Here is a 17,098-nt window from a genome sequence, read left to right on the forward strand (position 1 = left end):
TTGAAAACAAACATGAGCACCAAATATGAGCGAAGGTTGCTGCAGACAGCCACTAAAACTGACTCCTCGCGCTTTCCGTAGTAAATTTTCCAACATGGCTGCCATCAGGAGCGGGGTGACTCCGAGCTGCCTAGCAAGATGTCTCCTCAGACAGACTGGAAAACCGAGCCGAGGCAGCCATCCCCTTTCAGACATTTGGAACCACGTAGGTCTTCTCTACAGTTTCAGACCTCTTGCTTTACCTATGCTTCTCAAAAAAGGACGCAAACAGCGACTTTCCCCGGCTAACTCGCTAGCCGGCTAGCATCCTCACTGCGCAGTTATGGGTGCATGCCTTCTGTGTGACTTTGACAGGAGCACCCTCTCTAGTGAAGACAGCTCTCCGATATATAATATAACTGTGCTTTTAAACAAAAATAACGTGGACAGTTTAGCCAGAGTCACTGAAATATGTGCTTAAGACCACCAGGAGTTTGTTGACATTATTGAAGTGTATTTAGCTTCATCTGTGTGGCTCCACAGACTAGCAGGGCTCATGTTAGCACCTGCTAGCTGTGTCAACAACTACAACATAATTCCTCCTCAAGTAAAGAAAGTGGTGCTGTTACTCTGCCATCGACTTAACTGTGGTTTCAGAGTTTAAAGCTTAACTAGCTCACGTGTTGTATAGTCTGATCCTTGATGCTGTGTCTTGTTGAAATCGCCAAGCTATCTGCCTCGAGAGGTCACTGTATTTTAGGTTAAACCTGCTACACACCTGTTTTGTCAGAGCTTTGGGTCATCAGATGGTGGTTTTCTACACTTCAGATCATGTAATTAATCTTTTATCATGTATGTTCTTAGGAAAGCAACACTATCATAGGTATCAAATCAATATTACTGTGTAATAATAACATTTTATGATTGTCTCAGTTCAACTTTGACACAACAGAGAGGATTATCTGACTGACTTAAGAGCAACAGCTTTTTAATCAATGCACTTCTTCAAGTTTCTGTGGTAGTCAAAAGTGCAATTAGACTACAAATTATAAAACACAGACTGTATAATGTGCCAGCTGCATTTCTTAATTCTTCCCCTGCAGTTGATGTAGTTGGCTGAACTGGAAAATTTGAAATGTGAATTTCCATCAATGCCATCTACAAAGGAAAACAGGAAGAATTAACTCATGGCATTATTGTTCTGCTCCAGTCTGAATAAGGATAACTTAAAATACAATGCAATTTAGCTGAGCCTGTTCTAATTTTGACAAAGCAAACAGGTTTGGGGTTACAACTACTGGTAATTTTCATTTGATAAATCTTTGTTGTTTTTAAATTAGTTCATGTGAAAAGAAAAAAATAGCATCACTACTTTTCACTGACCATTTCTGAGTATGTCTAACACTTTTAAGTCTGATATTTTACCTTAAAATCATATTAAAAGAAGAAAATCAGAGATTCCTCATATTTGATAAAGCTTTAACCACAAACTTCAGCTTCTATGCTTAAGAAATGACTTTTCTGTCAAATAAGTGCTTATTAAACTTATTATTTCACCTCTAATCAGGTCAGATTTTGAAATTAGCAGCAATTTTTAAACCCCTGAAAGTTCCAGTTTAGCTGAAACCATTCTGAACCGCAGCTAAACAAAGCTATGTGACACCTCAACGGCCCTAACGTGTCATCAGGTTGTTGGTTATTGTGTAAAGTGTGCACCTGGCTGACACTCTTTGCCTCTTGTTCACAAACAGCGGTTGCTCCAGAAGTCCGGTCTGCACACAGTGTTTGAGTGTCGGAGTCCTGCCACAAGGACTCTGCTGGGCCGCAGACATCATGGGAAGTTCCTCTGGGTGAACGCCGTCGCAGTCAGACACAACAGCTCACAGGTGAGTTGATGTACACGTGATTAGTCTAATGGCAAAGCTGCTGTTGACCTCATTAGGAAAGAGTGAGGATCCCGTTAGAACTCGTTCCACAATTTGTTTTAGCCACATGATTAAAGATATATTCAGATATATATTTTAATAGCTTGACTTATAAATAAATAAATGACCAGGATTTAAAGAATGAGTCTGTTTTTACTGCTCAGTTTTGTACAATAATCTGTGATGTATAAAAACATTCCATGTTATTATAACTTAATTGTGGGAGTGACAACAGGCTCCACTTCTGTGTTATGAATTATCTTGGTTTGATTGCCCTTTTATTTACACTCGTATTGCTTATGTAGACTTGGAAAGATTTGTTTTGTTGTACTAGTATTAGTAAAGTAAATTGAATCATGTTCTGGCCAAATGTGAGATTTTACAATGCACCTAATCTTTGCTAAGATGTCAAAGGGGAATTGAACAGCTGTTTGATTGAGCTGTTACACCACTACCATGTTGATATTGATAATAGTGTTTACTTTCAGATCCCATTTGAGGATGGAAGCACGGCAGCTCCAGTGGCCGAAGCTTCTGATGGTTTTCCAGTCCTCCAGTCCTCTCCTGTCTCTCTGCCTGTGGACTCTACCCCGATCATCGCACAACCAATCACTGAACAGGTCTCTGAGACTACATATGAAGTTAAATCATCTGTCTGAGGTTTCTAGTTCCCTTCTTACTTGAATGACATGATTCCATTTTTGTTGATATTTCCAGATCCCAGTTTCCACAGCACCAGTAGTTGACATCTCTCCTCCTCCTCTCGTCTTGGATGCCTCCCCTGAGCTTCTGTCCGCCAACCCCACCCCTGTTTTAACGCAGCCAGTCATTGAGCAGGTGGCTGATGCTGCACCGACTGCAGTGGAAGTCCTGCAGGCTGCTGCGACCACAGAACAAAGTTTAGCAGAGCTGGGATTGGCCGGCTACACCCCAGTGGGACTGATCCAGCACTTGTTAGAGTTCATGCACGTGGATCTTGGTTTGCCCTGGTGGGGGGCCATTGTTATAGGTAAGCAAAGTCAAAAATGTGTTTTTCACCTTGTTCCTACAGTTGAATGTTTGAGCTTCACTGTGTAGAATGGTGTATGTGAAGTTTGACATATAAATTGCTCAAAGTGTAAATTTTCGCTATCCTCATTGAAGTTAGTTTTAATTATAAAGATTCTCAGTGTTGCAACAGTGATGAACTTTGATCTGTGCCTCAAACCATATTGTTTTGGGTCCTTGAATTCAAGAGAATTGGGCACAGAAAGTCATTGCAAATCCTTGAATATTGTGTTTAAGAAGGTTTGTGAACCCTCCTCTTTCCTGTTTCTGTTAATCTCTCGCCCTCGTGTAGGAACGGTGGTGGCTCGTATGGCCGTGTTTCCAGTCATAGTGAAGGGCCAGAGGGAGGCAGCCAAGCTGAACAACGTTCTGCCTGACATGACCAAACTCACCAACAGGATGAATGAGGCCAAACAGAGTGGAAACAAATTTGATTGTAAAAATTAACTTTTCTTCTCTCTTATTGCATTTCTTGTCTTTTCTGTCAAAATTAAGATCATGTTAATTATGTAATAAGCCTCATCAACTTCTCATGAGCTGTTGTTTGCCTGTTACAGTCGCCAAAGCCTACTCTGACCTGAACTTGTTCCAGAAGAAGCATGATGTAAATCCTCTGCGTGGCTTCCTAGTTCCCTTGGTGCAGGTCAGTTTATCTCTTTATAATAATTATTTATATTGTTATATCTCACTATGATGCCAGTACATTATTTCTGTGTTTTCGGATTTAATCAAATCATCAACCTGAACTTTTAGATAAAATAAAATGATGATATCTAATTCATTGAAGCAGAATTCATTTTCATGGCCGTCTTTCTGTACATTGTTTTTTTTGTGGATTCAAATTTGAATCAAATAAACTCAACTTTTCTCATGCACATGTAGGAAAACATTGAAAATGTTAAAAATGCAAACGTGCTTAAGCAGCTCTGAGAAGCTTTGACATGTATCAGCAGTATGAGTGTTTATTCATCAATATACTTCTTCAACATGGCTGCATCCTCACATCAACACCTGATGTTCACAGCCAATGTGCTACCTACACTTGTACAAGTAACATGTAGATGATTATACTGTTAAGAACTACTTTAATACCAGTTTAAAACTCCCAACAATTGTATATTATTTGTTGAATTGTGTTTTAACATTTGTAAGCTTGTTATTCAAAATTTCTGTATTCTGTTTTGTTCCCCCAGGCACCAGTCTTCATCTCTTTCTTCATTGCTCTAAGGAAGATGGCCTACCTGCCGGTGCCCAGTTTTCAGACAGGAGGCCTGTTCTGGTTTTCAGACCTGACAGCAGCAGATCCTTTTTATATCCTGCCTATCGCCGTCACTGGAACCATGTTCTTCATCCTGGAGGTCAGCCACCTTTTACCCAACAGAAAGTTATTGTTACTGAAAAATACCATCACCCAGGACTTTCACCGGACTGATGGAGTTTCGTGATGAATGATGTTATGATCTTGTTATAATCGGTTGAAAGTGTAATTTTCCTTAGTAATCACCACATGTCTTCTCTTTTAGTTGGGCGCAGAGTCCGGTATCGACAACCCCAACCTGCGAGCCATGAAGACAGTGTTCAGGATCATGCCTTTCGTCATCCTCCCCCTCACCATCAACTTCCCCACGGTCAGTCTGCCGACCACTTGCGTCATTTTTTTTTTCTAGTGGGTTATAAACATCCTTAACACACTGCAGAATTTGCTCTTTAAGTGTCTGAAATCCTTTTGTTCTCAATCAAACCTCAGGCGGTGTTCACCTACTGGCTGACCTCCAACTGCTTCTCCTTGGGTCAAGTCGCCCTGCTCAGACACCCTTTGATCAGGGATAAGCTGAATATCCCAGAGAGGATCACACACCCGGCCACTGCCCTGCCCCAAAACGACGGCTTCATCGAAAGCATGAAGAAGGGTACGTGTCTAGGACTTGAGGACTTTTGTTCGATTGATTTTTAACTAGTACTGACAACTCAATTTGCGTTTTTTGTCTTGGTTCAACTCTCTTTTGACCACCCAGGCTGGAAAAACGCTCAGCTGGCCCAGCAGCTGCAAGAGAGAGAGAGGAGAATCAAAAATCATTTGGACCTGGCGTCTAAAGGTCAGTCCCGACACTACATTATCAGCTTTACATAGACAGACTTTTTATTCCCTCCTTGGCTTTAATTCAGCTGTCTGCCACTGAGAAACAGCTGGCTGGAGTTGTTTCAAATGATGGACGACAAGGTGAATTTGAACAGGTGGAAAGATTTTTACTTTTGAAAAGCTTCATGAACCCTGTACTTTGTGTCTCAATGTATAAATGGAGAAGGTGCTCCCCCATGTGGCCAGGGTTAGTTTTTGCAAAAACAACACTTGAATAATAAAATGCTGATTGTTAACACCAAGGTATTTATGCAGATTGTTGCATCGCCATTAATCAAGGCAAACAGATTTAGTCATGGCCAAAAAAGGTCCCTCGTTCCAGCTCTTAATTATGTTTCTTTATCTTTTATCCTATTTGAAGTCCTGTGTCAGACAGACATGTTAATTGCTGCAACTGACGATTACTTTCCTTGTTGATCAGTCAATTTTTTTCTCATTTAACCGATTTGTTTGATCTTTAAAATGTCAGAAAATGTAGAAAAATGGCAATCAGTGTTTCCCAAAGCCCAAGATGACATCTTCAAATGTCTTATTTTGTCCACAACTTAAAGTTATTCAGTTTCCTGTCAAAATATTCACATATAAGATGCTGGAATCAGAGAATTAAAAAAAAAAAATCTTAAAAGATTACACAAAACGATTTATCAATTCTCAAAATAATTGGCGATTATTTTGGTAGTTGACCAAAAAAAATAGATTTATCATTACAGCTCTCGTCTCAAATATCCGGTGTGACTGGTGCTGCTGATGTAAAGTCACAAGACTTTTTTGTTTTCCATCTTATGTGTGCCATTTAGACTGCTTGCACAGTGTTTATAAAATAAACCTTCACATCCTGAAGGCTAGATGGAGGCGTTAGCGTGATGTCTCTGTGTTATCGGGCTTTGACACTCTGTGAATGTTGTAATTTTGGTTTTGTGCTAAATGTCCTGTCTTCATTCCTCTTTCTTTTTTTTTTAGGTCCACTGAGGCAGACTTTTAGCCACAATCCCATCCAGCAGACTCCACCCATCGCTGCAGCATCATCCAAAAACAAAGCAGATGGTGGCAAGACGAGGCCATGGAAGGACACGTTGGGATAAATCAGATCAGGTTGATAACTTGAGAGTAAAATCATTTATGTACATATTTATGGATGGAAGAGAGGACAGGATGAGTGACAACATGAGTTGTCATTAGGTATTATTAAAATGTAAAATCTGCCTCAAAACAACTCTTTGGTGTCTTTTATTTGTGTGATTTTTGAGTACACAATGCATTAATTAACCTCCCCAGAAACATCCCTGGAGCAGGATGAAAGAAAAAAGTCAATTTATGTTGTCAACAAGTAATTTTTATTATAAATACATGTTTGCAGCTCAACTATCTCAAACTCTTTTACTCAAACTGCAGAAAAAAGAGTTAATTTGTGTAAAAATAGCCCTTTACTTCACTACACCTTGCCCCTGACAGTATAAAACTTCTTCCTCCACATTAGTGAACGTGGAAACATATTTTAATCTTTACTGCTAAATTTCCTTTGTTCTAATAGTAATATGATAAAAATAACAAGGTTTCTATGGTCAGCAGTGCTTTTAGTTTCAAAGATGTTCTCCTGTCCACTTAAACAATTTAACCATAAAAATAATAATTGCCACCTTGCAGTAAAATCAAAAAGGTATTACATGTATGTCATTTCACACAAAATACGTGTCTTTACATAATTAAATAATCATCTACTACAGCTCTGTAATAGAAACAGGTGTTCGTCAGGAGTGCATTAAAATGTTCCTCTAGGGTGAAATCTTGCCAACAAGCAGCCGGGCGCCATCATTCATGCATTCATTAACATTATGACTGGGTGATGATTGACAGGCCAGAGAGCTGGCTGGCGACGAGCTCAAGCCCAAATGTTTTCATCCACTGAGGCCTCGTGGTGGCAGCGACTGTCCAGGATGAGTTCAGATTCTACATTTGTGCGTTGTGAGTCTCCGGCAGGGTGTTGAAACCAATCGTCTACTGATTCTTGTCCATTTCAGTCAGAACAGAGTAGCACACCTTCTGGATCAGCACGCCGGATTTAGCTGAAAGAGGTGAAGACAGGAGGAAAGTTAGGGCAACCTGTTCATCTGTTATTATCCTGAATCCATCTGCAAACACTGAAAACAAATGAAATACAAGTTGACATCTGTAAAAAAAAAAAACAATAGCCTATTGTTGGGTCCAAGCCAGGTGTAGCTGTTATATCTAGTTAAAGAAATAGCTGTACTCTACCGGATTGAGCCATTTCTAGCACTCAGGAGCACACCTTTTTAGGTGGCTTACTACCAAGAAGTTAGATCAATTCATTTTACAAAAAAGTAGTATCTCATTCCATTTCACAGAAACAATGTAGATGTGATGATTTAGACTTAAAGAGTCTTGAAAGTTTTGGTTTAGTTACCTTAAAAGTGCCTGAAAAGTGCTTGAATTACCCAAAATATAAAAATAAATGATAATAATGATGATCCATAAAAAGGCTGAGATGTCAAACAAAGATAGAAAACATAAATAATTATAGATGTTTTAAATTTAGTTTTAGAGGGTTTACACAAAAAGTCCGATGACTTAGTAATTATTTTCAGAATCATGCTCCAATCGGTGCATTAGAGATGAAAATTGTGTTTTCTCAAGCATTTTTTCTTCACAAAACATTTTATTTTAATGGTTATAATATTATTTAATAGCACTTACAGTAACAATTGACATAGAATACAAAGTCTAATATAGATAGTTGTTAATAATAAATATGATGTAATTAACTGTAGGTTTGTTGATGTATCAGTATGTTTTTTTGACATTTTTTAGCTAATCAAACAAGAAGGGTGTACTTTTTACTTTAAATGGACTTCTCTGCTGTTTTCTTAAAGAAGTGTATCAGAAATATATTGCGTGTTTGTTGTTTGTGCCTAAAGGAACCAAAAAATCCCAAAAATTCTTTTTCCATTCCTTTTTTTCCCCAGTGGGGCCGTTAAATATAAAAATAAATGTCATCAAAGGTTCGGGGTTAGGCTCTTACCAATGAGGCTCCGTAGCCGCATTGGTCTCTTGTGGGCCGGAGTGTAGCAGCAGAGGAAGTAAACAGGCACTCCAGACAGGGCGATGCCGATACCGATCAGGGAGTTTGTGGTGTCACTGTAGAGCGGCACCACCACCAGGAAGACGGTGAGCAAACAGAAAATGATGGGGTAGATGAGACTGAGCTGTGGGATTAGAAGAGAGGAAAGAGAAATGAGGTGATGCTCTGAATTCCCACATTAACAATGAAATAAAGAAAGCAGGTCAAATTGATTTCCATAGCACCTTTCAAAGTCACAGTTACTTACAAATAAAATACAATCGCATTAAGTAGAACAACACTTAAAGGGAATATTCTAACAGAGAGGCTGTGCCATTTTTAACATCTGTTTGTCAGATGTTATTAATTTATAGCCTTATGATTGTTGATGTAGCAAAGCAATACACTTTGGAAAAAAGTGGAAAAAACGAAATACAATTCCTGTCCTTTACAGTTATTTTAGTATTAACAACTTCGGCACTTAAAGGGGAACTCCACTGTTTTCTAGTCTGCTGAATTTATATATATATATATATATATATATATATATATATATATATAGATATATATATATATATATATCTATATATATATATATATATATATATATATATATATATATATTAAAAAAAGCCATTTGTGGCTCCAGAGGGAACTGCGCAAAGTAAATAAATAAAAAGTTGCCTCAAGTGATGTCATCTGAGTCTGCGTTTATTTGTTCTGGAGACTACAAGTCCGAAATGAAAAAACGCTGGGGGTGTGGAGTTAAAAAGAAGTGAAGTTACTATTAGGTAGCGCTTGAGGCTACATTAGCCGCTACTAGCACAACACACCAGAATCTCAGACTTAACTGTGAGCAGTTGAGTTGCATTTTGGGTAATGTAGGCGCAAGGTTTTATTGGTATTCTCCTCCCTTTCGCTATCTGTACAGCAATAACAACCAGAGCTAGCAAGCTACAGGCTGAAAATGGCAAGTTAGCCTAACCCTTACATGGTCGCTAACAGTAAAAATGTAAACAAGCTAGTACGTTTTAGCAATTCTTTTCAGAGATTTAGCCAATTTAATGCAAAATACTGAGTGCTACAGAAGGTCGCTGCACCCAGTTAACACTGCCCAAGACAATTGTGATGGGTTAAAAGAAATCTAAACAAGCTAGAGCGTGTTTTCCCTTATAGCATTATGAGAATTGGTGTGGCCTGAACTTTCAACGCAAGACCAACTCCAAGCTGACAATGCGTTGTAGTAGAAGTGAGTTACCTTCAGTGGTCTCTTTCTGTCCGGCTGCTTCCAGCGCAGGTACAGTTGCCCCAAAATGGACAGACCGACAAAGAACCAGTAGCTGAAGCTGTAGTAGTTGATCAGCTTGAAGACGTCTTCAACACACAGGTATATCAGAGCCATGATGCCCTGCAGAGCCACACAAGAAAACATCGTAAGTCAAACTGAAATGTGGGGAGAGTTTTTCCTAAATATGCAACACATAGCAGCCAAATGGAACTTATAAGAGAACATCGAATAAAAGGTGATGAGTGTTGACTGACGTTGAAGAGCAGGGCGGGGATGGGAGTGTAGTGGGTGACATGGATCATGCACAGGTAATCAGGCAGGTGGCCCTCCCTGGAGCCCACGAAGAACAGCCTTTTTAGAGACAAAAATATGCAGCACAGCGGTGATGAGTGAAAACGAGGCAATAGGTGTTGATAGTACAGGAGTAAAAGACTAAAAACAAATATTAAATTGTGATCACTCACCTGGAGGACGCCAGGATGGAGGCGTTGAGTCCTCCGAAACAGGAAAGAGCCACAGCCAAGGGAATGGTCCAGTTCATTACACCAAACACCTGGTCCGCAAACGTCTGGAAGGAGAAGATTAAACGGTGAAAAGCTGCACTTGAAGAGCCAAAGTGAGGTGATGTATTAAGTATTATATGCACTTACCACTGCTACGGCGTCACTGTCTAAGATTGAATTGATGGGGAGGATGGTGTAGTAGGCCACGTTGGTCAGGATGTAGATCACTGTCACTATGGGCATGGATATAGCGATGGCCAGCGGCAGATTCCTGTAGTTCACACAAACAAACAGCAGAGGGAAGCAGAAGAGGTGAGATACAGATACAGGCTTCCTCAAGATTAGGGAGGCTGTGGGTCAAGATCAGCCTCGTGGGTGAGGGCAGGATGGGGATGGTCATAAGGTGGGGCTGTTTGTCACCTAATCTGCCTGGGAACTCTGGGAGAGGCGTGTGACCCAATCACATGTGTGGCCTTTGGTGGTGGAATGTAACTAAGTACATTTAATCAGGTGCAGAATCCGAGGTACTTTTTTGAGTATTTCTATGTTATGCAGGTTTATACCTCTACTCCACTACATCTCAGAGGCAAATATTGTACTTTTTACTCCATTACATTCGTCTGACAGCTTGAGTTACAACCTCAGACTTTCAAAAGTCTCAACCAGGTCAATTCGATCCAAATTAAAGACTCCTGCTTGCATTAGGTGTTTGCCGGCTTCTGTACTTTGAAAAATTGTATCTTAAAATATACTTTCCTCAGATATTACGCACTGGAACACGAAAAGTGATCTCCTCACCTCTCTGGGTTCTTGATCTCCTCTGTGACAAAGTTGAGGGTGTCCCATCCTGAGTAGGAGAACAGAGCTGAGTACAGAGCCAGAGCGATGTGTCCTGGATTCTGAGAGGAGCCCTCGAACAGGCCCTCGAAGTTCTGTGTGTGACCTGGAAAACAACAACACAACTGTTTCATTAAGAATCAGCTTCCTAATCTCAATCCAGTCATTTTAATCAGTAATTCAGATTGTAATTTAAAGCATTTAGGCGTTGGATTTGGTAAAATTTCAAGATATTATGGAGGGTTTAAAGGGGCAGTTCACCTCAAAATCAAACATACTATTTTTCCTGTAGTGCTACTTATCCATCTAGATTGTTTTTGGTTTGAGTTGCCAAATTTTGGAGATATTGGCCATAGAGATGTCTGCCTTCGATCAATGTAATGGAACTAGACAGCGCTCTGCTTGTGGTGCTCAAAGCACCAAAAAAACACTTTGAAAACTCAACTGTAATGTCTCTTTACAGAAATCAGGACCTGGAACGATCTAGATGGATAAATATCACAGGTAAGAGGAAAAAATAAATGTTTTTGAGGTGAACCGTCCCTTTAAGATGAAAATGAGGAGTGGTTTTAGCACCTTGTCCGATCTTCACCAGGCCGGTGATGATGACGGCGATGAGAGCAATGACTTTGGCGTATGTGAAGAAGTCCTGGACTCTGGTGCCCCACTTCACATAGGCGCAGTTTACAAAGGTCAGCAAACCTAAAAGGAAGCAACCAGAGCACATCCATGAATATTACTCACACACACACACACGCAGAAACAAATCATTGTACAGTCTCAGTGGGTGACATTGCTCTGTAGACTGTGAGTCTGTGCCAGCATGTTTTTCCGCGTCAGAGTTCGGTGGATTTGAGGAAACGCTGCTGCTGACTCAAGCAGACTGGTGTGTTGTTTTTCAGATGAGGAAACAGCTGAGTGCAGCACATACAACCTCACACACACACACACACACACACACACACACACACACACACACAGGTACCGTGGTGTCAGACTAACTTTTAAAGCAATAAAGGAGCGTTGTGAAACCGCCACTGATCAGATGACCTTCTATATTTCTGCTTGATGTTGACTTGTGACCCACAGCCCCAGTGACTGATAGTAAAAAGTCTAAACTGCTTCTTTCCTCATTGCCCTCCTTCACTTTGAGCAGCATTGATTGTTTCGGAAAACATGTTTTCATGCTTCTTTCTGTGACTTTCTCTGACCTCTTATCAGCACATGACCCCTAAAGACTTCCAATAATCATTATGTCAAAAACCTTTTCAAAATAAAAGCACTCATCGGCGTGTAGATCTTCCTCCTGTTTACACAAATTCACCTGCAAACCAGCTGAGTGCACATATTTTATCTACAGTAGCATGAAGTTCATTCAAAGGGGCTCCAGCTCACAGATTTATCTCTCCACACTGACCTCCACATCACCCAGAGGTCTAAAGAAGACACCAAAAGAGGATTACATCACCGCCCTCTCCTCCACGTTGACCACCAAAGCCGCGGTGAATCATAACACTATCATCTTCCAGCAAATTGACAGGTACAGGATCATAACAAGTCTGCTCACAACAGGAGGTCCGGTTCAAAGACAACAACACACAACGGGCCGGACGGAGGCGACCAGCAATGAGTGATGAAGACTGAGACTCTGCCACACAGAAGTAGAGGCGTGGTGTGTTGATAGTGAAAGTTTAGAAGGGTGGGAGGTGTGAGATCAGATTTAGGAGGCTGGCCGACTGGTAGTGGAGGTCGAATGTGGTCCAGCTGCGAAGTGAAATGGAGCTCCTCAAAGCTGTGAACTCACGTGCGGGTGGGAAGCTTTGACATCCAGGGCTCCAGATGTTGACGGCTAAAATTCGTTCAATTTATGTTATTGTTACATAAAGTAATTTGAGGAGGTCCTCAAAAATATTATGTATTTTTGGTCCCTTCCGGTTCTGTAATGCTGTTTTTCAGATTTCAGACTTTTAAGAATTTTTGTAAAATGTACAGTTTCCCCGCTTCATAATTCTACTACAAATGTCAGTCATGTAAAGTTTCAAAGTTTTAAAGTACTGACATTACAAGTTGGGCGAGAGGGTCAGTGTATGAGATACATTCAACCTGTTTTACACCAATAAAAGAAAAAAATTATTTAAAAAATGTGCTTAATCTAAACTTAAAGTATAAAAATATAAGACAGTAAGTGAAAAAATTTGACTTAGTAGGTCAAAGTTATGAGATTGGATGTCGACGTCATGATTATAAGATACTAAAAAATTAGTTAAGTCAAAGTTTTTAAAGATAGTAGGTCAGAATTATGATACAAGTAAAACAATTTGAGTTACTACGAAAACATTTTTTTTGTTAAGTTCAATTTATGAAGTTAAAACTTTGTCACTGTCAAACTGTCACTTTCAATTTTGCCTTATTATAAGTATATTTTATTTGTTTTATCATGCATACTTTTCATGTTTTGTTTTTTTATTCAAATTTGTTGTCATAAATGGTCATTTTGACCAACTTCAGACAAAATATACATTTTCATGACCAAAAATCTCATTTAAAAGAGGATAAAACTGAAGTACAGATGGAGCACAAAGTCTCCAGAGTGTAGATGTTTTTCAAAAAGTCCTTCAGGGACTGTGCGTTGACTCCTGTGCTGAGCTGTCAGTGGCCTTGTCAGCCTCTGAGGTCAGAGTCTCGCTGCAGGAAGGACTTTACCTCGCGACTATCAGCACTCTCAGTCATCCTCTGAGCACTGCTTATCGGTGCATGGCACAAGTGTTGTGTGTGTTCATTCAGACATGTCTTTCAGGCGGGTGGGAGGGTAAATTAGTTATTAAATTGCACCATAGGAGCACCATGTACTGTATATTTATCAGGGCTTGTCTGAGAGATATTCACTCTGTCTTCTGGCTTCTTGTCTGGTTGCCTGAGTGTTGGTATTTCTCGGCCTCTGGAGTTGTGCTTGGTTGCCTCGGTGAGCAGTTTTGTGAATTTCTTGGAGCGATCTTGTTAGTTTGATTAACTCGGTTTGTCAGCTTTGCTCTTTCTCAGAGCCATTGTGTTCTAGTTACCTCGGCAATCTGGGCCACATCCATAAATGAAGTTTACCTCCACACTTATGAGGAGTCTCTTGCTGTTGCTGACTCTGAAGCTCTGAGGTCGAGTCAAATATTTTCCGCTTACTTTTCCTAAATTGTCGCACAAGTTTTAAGGGTCGCCCAGTTCCTCTTTCGTCAAATGTCAGTGTGTCTTTCTGCTGACTTCAGCAGGTGTGTCACCATGTTTCACTTCTCTAGTCTACAAAGCTCACGTGCTCTCTTTAATATGGGTAACTAACTTGACTCCTTTCATCACTAACTCGCTTGTACACTGACTCATCCTTCTCTCGTCTCTGTCATTCTCTCATACACATTGCCACACACTCCAGATGTATACTTACATATACAAGCAGCAGCCAGCAGCCTGTTGGCCAGGTATGGAGGTATACAGGTGGGGAAGATGGGCTGCACCATGTAGTTGGAGAACGTGATGGCGATGACGGCCTGGCTGGTCGGCTCGATGATCAGCAGCGACGTCCACAATCGGATGAAGGCCAGGAAAGGCCCGAAGGCCTCCAGGATGTAGGCGTAAGAGGCCCCCGACTTGGTGATGGTGGTCCCCAGCTCGGCGTAGCACAGGGCCCCGAAGATGGAGAAGATCCCTCCGATGGTCCACAACACCAGAGAGAGGCCGTAGGAGGCGCTGTGCATGAGGACGCCCTTGGGCGAGACGAAGATCCCCGAGCCGATCATGTTCCCCACGATGAGGCAGACCCCATTCACAAGGGAGATCTCCTTCTTCAGCTTCATGGACTCGTTTGAGCCTTCAGATTTCACAGACGGGGGGCCACTGCTGGGCGCCTCTTGTGTCGGGGCCGGGCTGTAGGATGCCATTGTTCGTTGATTTATGAAATGGGAAAGCTATAAAATGTCTTCTGAGCAAGATTTCAGTCACAAACGCAGAGCTTTTTGCCTTGATGTGAGACTGAGGACTTCAACTTTTCTCCCAGTTATCTCTGATCATCTCCTGCCATCTGTGGAGAAAACACACACGAACACGCTCGTAAAGTGATGCCGTTACCATGGAGACTGATAACTCAATACTTGTGTTGTTTCAATCTGTTCAAATCTAGTCAAACAAAAGCATATTTCAATGCCTCAGGCGCTAACGTGGGAACAAACATGCAAAAAAAAACAAAAAAAACAACACAAAATACCACAGTAGCATACACGCTGTTCAATTTGAGGGCGGTTTAGTGGATTGGAGAGCCATTAGGCCGCTCGGCAAATGGCCTTTTAAGGTTGAGTGTATTGACAGAGAGGGGGAGACGAGCAAACACGCCACATGCCTGAAAACACCAGCTCTTCATTAGTAACCGTACGTCTTAGAATCACCGACTGAGACACACACACACACATTTTGAGTTCATAGCTTCCTAAGAATCCACCTACACACACACAGCAGGTGTCGGCACAGCGGCTGGTCACATGCTTTCTAAAGTTCACCATCCTCAGCATGAATGGAGTTTGGGGTATGTTGGGCGGCATGTTCATTCACCTTTCTGCCTGACCGGCTTCAATGAGTTAGAGTCACTCTGCGTTAATAGGCTCAAACTTGCCACAATCAGATGTACGACCTTAAATCCGGTAAAATGTTAATGGAGTTTTGAATGAGAAAGGGTGCGCTCTGTCAGGGACAAGATTGCAGTGATATTAAAGAGAGTTTTTTTTAATTAACACAGACATTTAAGCATCCAGAATTTAGTGGCTGGAAAATGAAAATTTAGATTGAACTGTTGTTTCAAGGTGATTTCAAGGACTTTCTTTGAGTTTTCCAGGTCCAAAAATATCTTCAGGAATGTAAAAGCATTCTCTGATGAGCAGAGATTGATCCAACAACCAAGTAAAGTACAAAAACACCTCTGAACCTATAGATAGAAAGAACAATGCGGCGCACAGATGTAAAAATTGATCCCAAGATAGTGAACAAAAGTCTTTAAGTAAGTAATTCAGCTGGCGAGATACAGAAGAGTCGGGCAAAGAAAAGATAACCTGATATCAACATGCACAATGACAGACTTTTACAAGAACTTAGAGGCAGATATGATGAAATGAAGGTAAGAGTGGCTGAGAAGTTCAGATACCTTCAGGCAGCAGCAGCAGCAGATCAGCAGCACGTGGGTTCAGGAAGTAGTGACTGCAAAAGGAGACAGTAAGACAGTAGATTGAGTCTTCCTGCATGTGATCAAACGCGTACCGCAGACACTGAGAGGCGAGGCTCTTCCAGAAAAGGGAGTGCAAGGTCCAAAAGGCTGCTGATAAGTAGCCCTTCGTGGGTTACTCAAGGTTATAAAAAAAATCCTGAAGTGCTGATTATTGAATCTGACATTGTATCATCATGAGGGTTCAGTTTCTTCTGTGTGAGTTTGAATTAGTTCTTATATCTATCTACCTCATTTATTATTTACTCATTTTGATTTGTTGAACCTCCCTTTCCCAGCAGACCTCAGTGTAAGCCTGGAAAAAAAGCCTCACAAGTTCAAGGAGGCAGATTAACAAGACAACCAGGCACACGTGGAATAATATTACAGGTTAATAAATGATAAATAGGCTCGACCCATGTGCTGTAAACCTGAGCGTATCAGTGCCTCACCTATGTGAACTATCAGTGTGAGCAGATACAGTGAGGCAGGCGGCAGCTGCTTTGGGGGAAACTCACCTTCTCCAAGACGCGCTCCTGTCTCCTCCTGCGTGTCCAGAGCGATCCCAAACTGTGTCCACCTCTTCTCTCCAGCTCGCACCCGTCGTTGCCTCTGTCTGTACAGCAGCCAATAAGAAGCCTCCTCATGCGTCTTCCTCCTCGCTTGTTTTGAACGCGCTCTGTTCCTCCTCTGCTGATGTTCATGTGGCTTTTACGCACTTCTGGTTTCTAACGCCTCACTAAGGAAACGACTCAGACGAGGGGAGGGAGGGAGGGAGGGAGGGGGGAGAGTAATTGCCTCGCATTGTGCCCCCTGAGTGAGTATAGCTGTGAGAATAAACGGTTTAATTAAATTATCGCGCACATCAAACAAACCATTTTAACCGTATTAAACTTTTACAGATAGACCTTTGATGAATGTTAAGGAAAAGAAGGTTCAACAAATCAAAGTAGATAATAAATGATTCAGATATAACAGCAAGGCAATGAGTTAAGGCTTTTATATGTATTATATCGTTATGATTAAAAGCAATGAGATGTAAACTCACACTTGTAAGCAGTGGCGTAAAGTAACTA

General features: G+C 41.1%; 2 protein-coding genes across 2 annotated transcripts; one reads left to right on the plus strand and one right to left on the minus strand.

Annotated features, from left to right (window-relative positions):
* Positions 1 to 92: 92 nt before the first annotated feature.
* oxa1l (OXA1L mitochondrial inner membrane protein) lies at positions 93 to 6,304 on the plus strand. The gene is made up of 11 exons (XM_073474818.1): positions 93 to 205; positions 1,731 to 1,865; positions 2,393 to 2,524; positions 2,622 to 2,913; positions 3,244 to 3,387; positions 3,509 to 3,594; positions 4,145 to 4,309; positions 4,475 to 4,579; positions 4,699 to 4,861; positions 4,967 to 5,047; positions 6,052 to 6,304. Exons 1-11 carry the CDS (start codon positions 95 to 97, stop codon positions 6,171 to 6,173), a joined length of 1,536 nt encoding a protein of 511 aa, XP_073330919.1. The 5' UTR covers positions 93 to 94; the 3' UTR covers positions 6,174 to 6,304.
* A 98-nt stretch (positions 6,305 to 6,402) lies between these two features.
* On the minus strand, positions 6,403 to 16,018 carry slc7a7 (solute carrier family 7 member 7). Its single transcript, XM_073474961.1, has 10 exons — positions 15,966 to 16,018; positions 14,223 to 14,855; positions 11,372 to 11,497; positions 10,757 to 10,901; positions 10,106 to 10,229; positions 9,920 to 10,023; positions 9,710 to 9,806; positions 9,426 to 9,575; positions 8,129 to 8,312; positions 6,403 to 7,154 (listed from the first exon to the last, which is right to left on the minus strand). Exons 2-10 carry the CDS (start codon positions 14,713 to 14,715, stop codon positions 7,087 to 7,089), a joined length of 1,491 nt encoding a protein of 496 aa, XP_073331062.1. The 5' UTR covers positions 14,716 to 14,855; positions 15,966 to 16,018; the 3' UTR covers positions 6,403 to 7,086.
* Between the last annotated feature and the right edge of the window lie 1,080 nt (positions 16,019 to 17,098).

The sequence above is a fragment of the Pagrus major genome, chromosome 10, assembly GCF_040436345.1.
Source record: "Pagrus major chromosome 10, Pma_NU_1.0".
Lineage (NCBI taxonomy): Eukaryota > Metazoa > Chordata > Actinopteri > Spariformes > Sparidae > Pagrus > Pagrus major.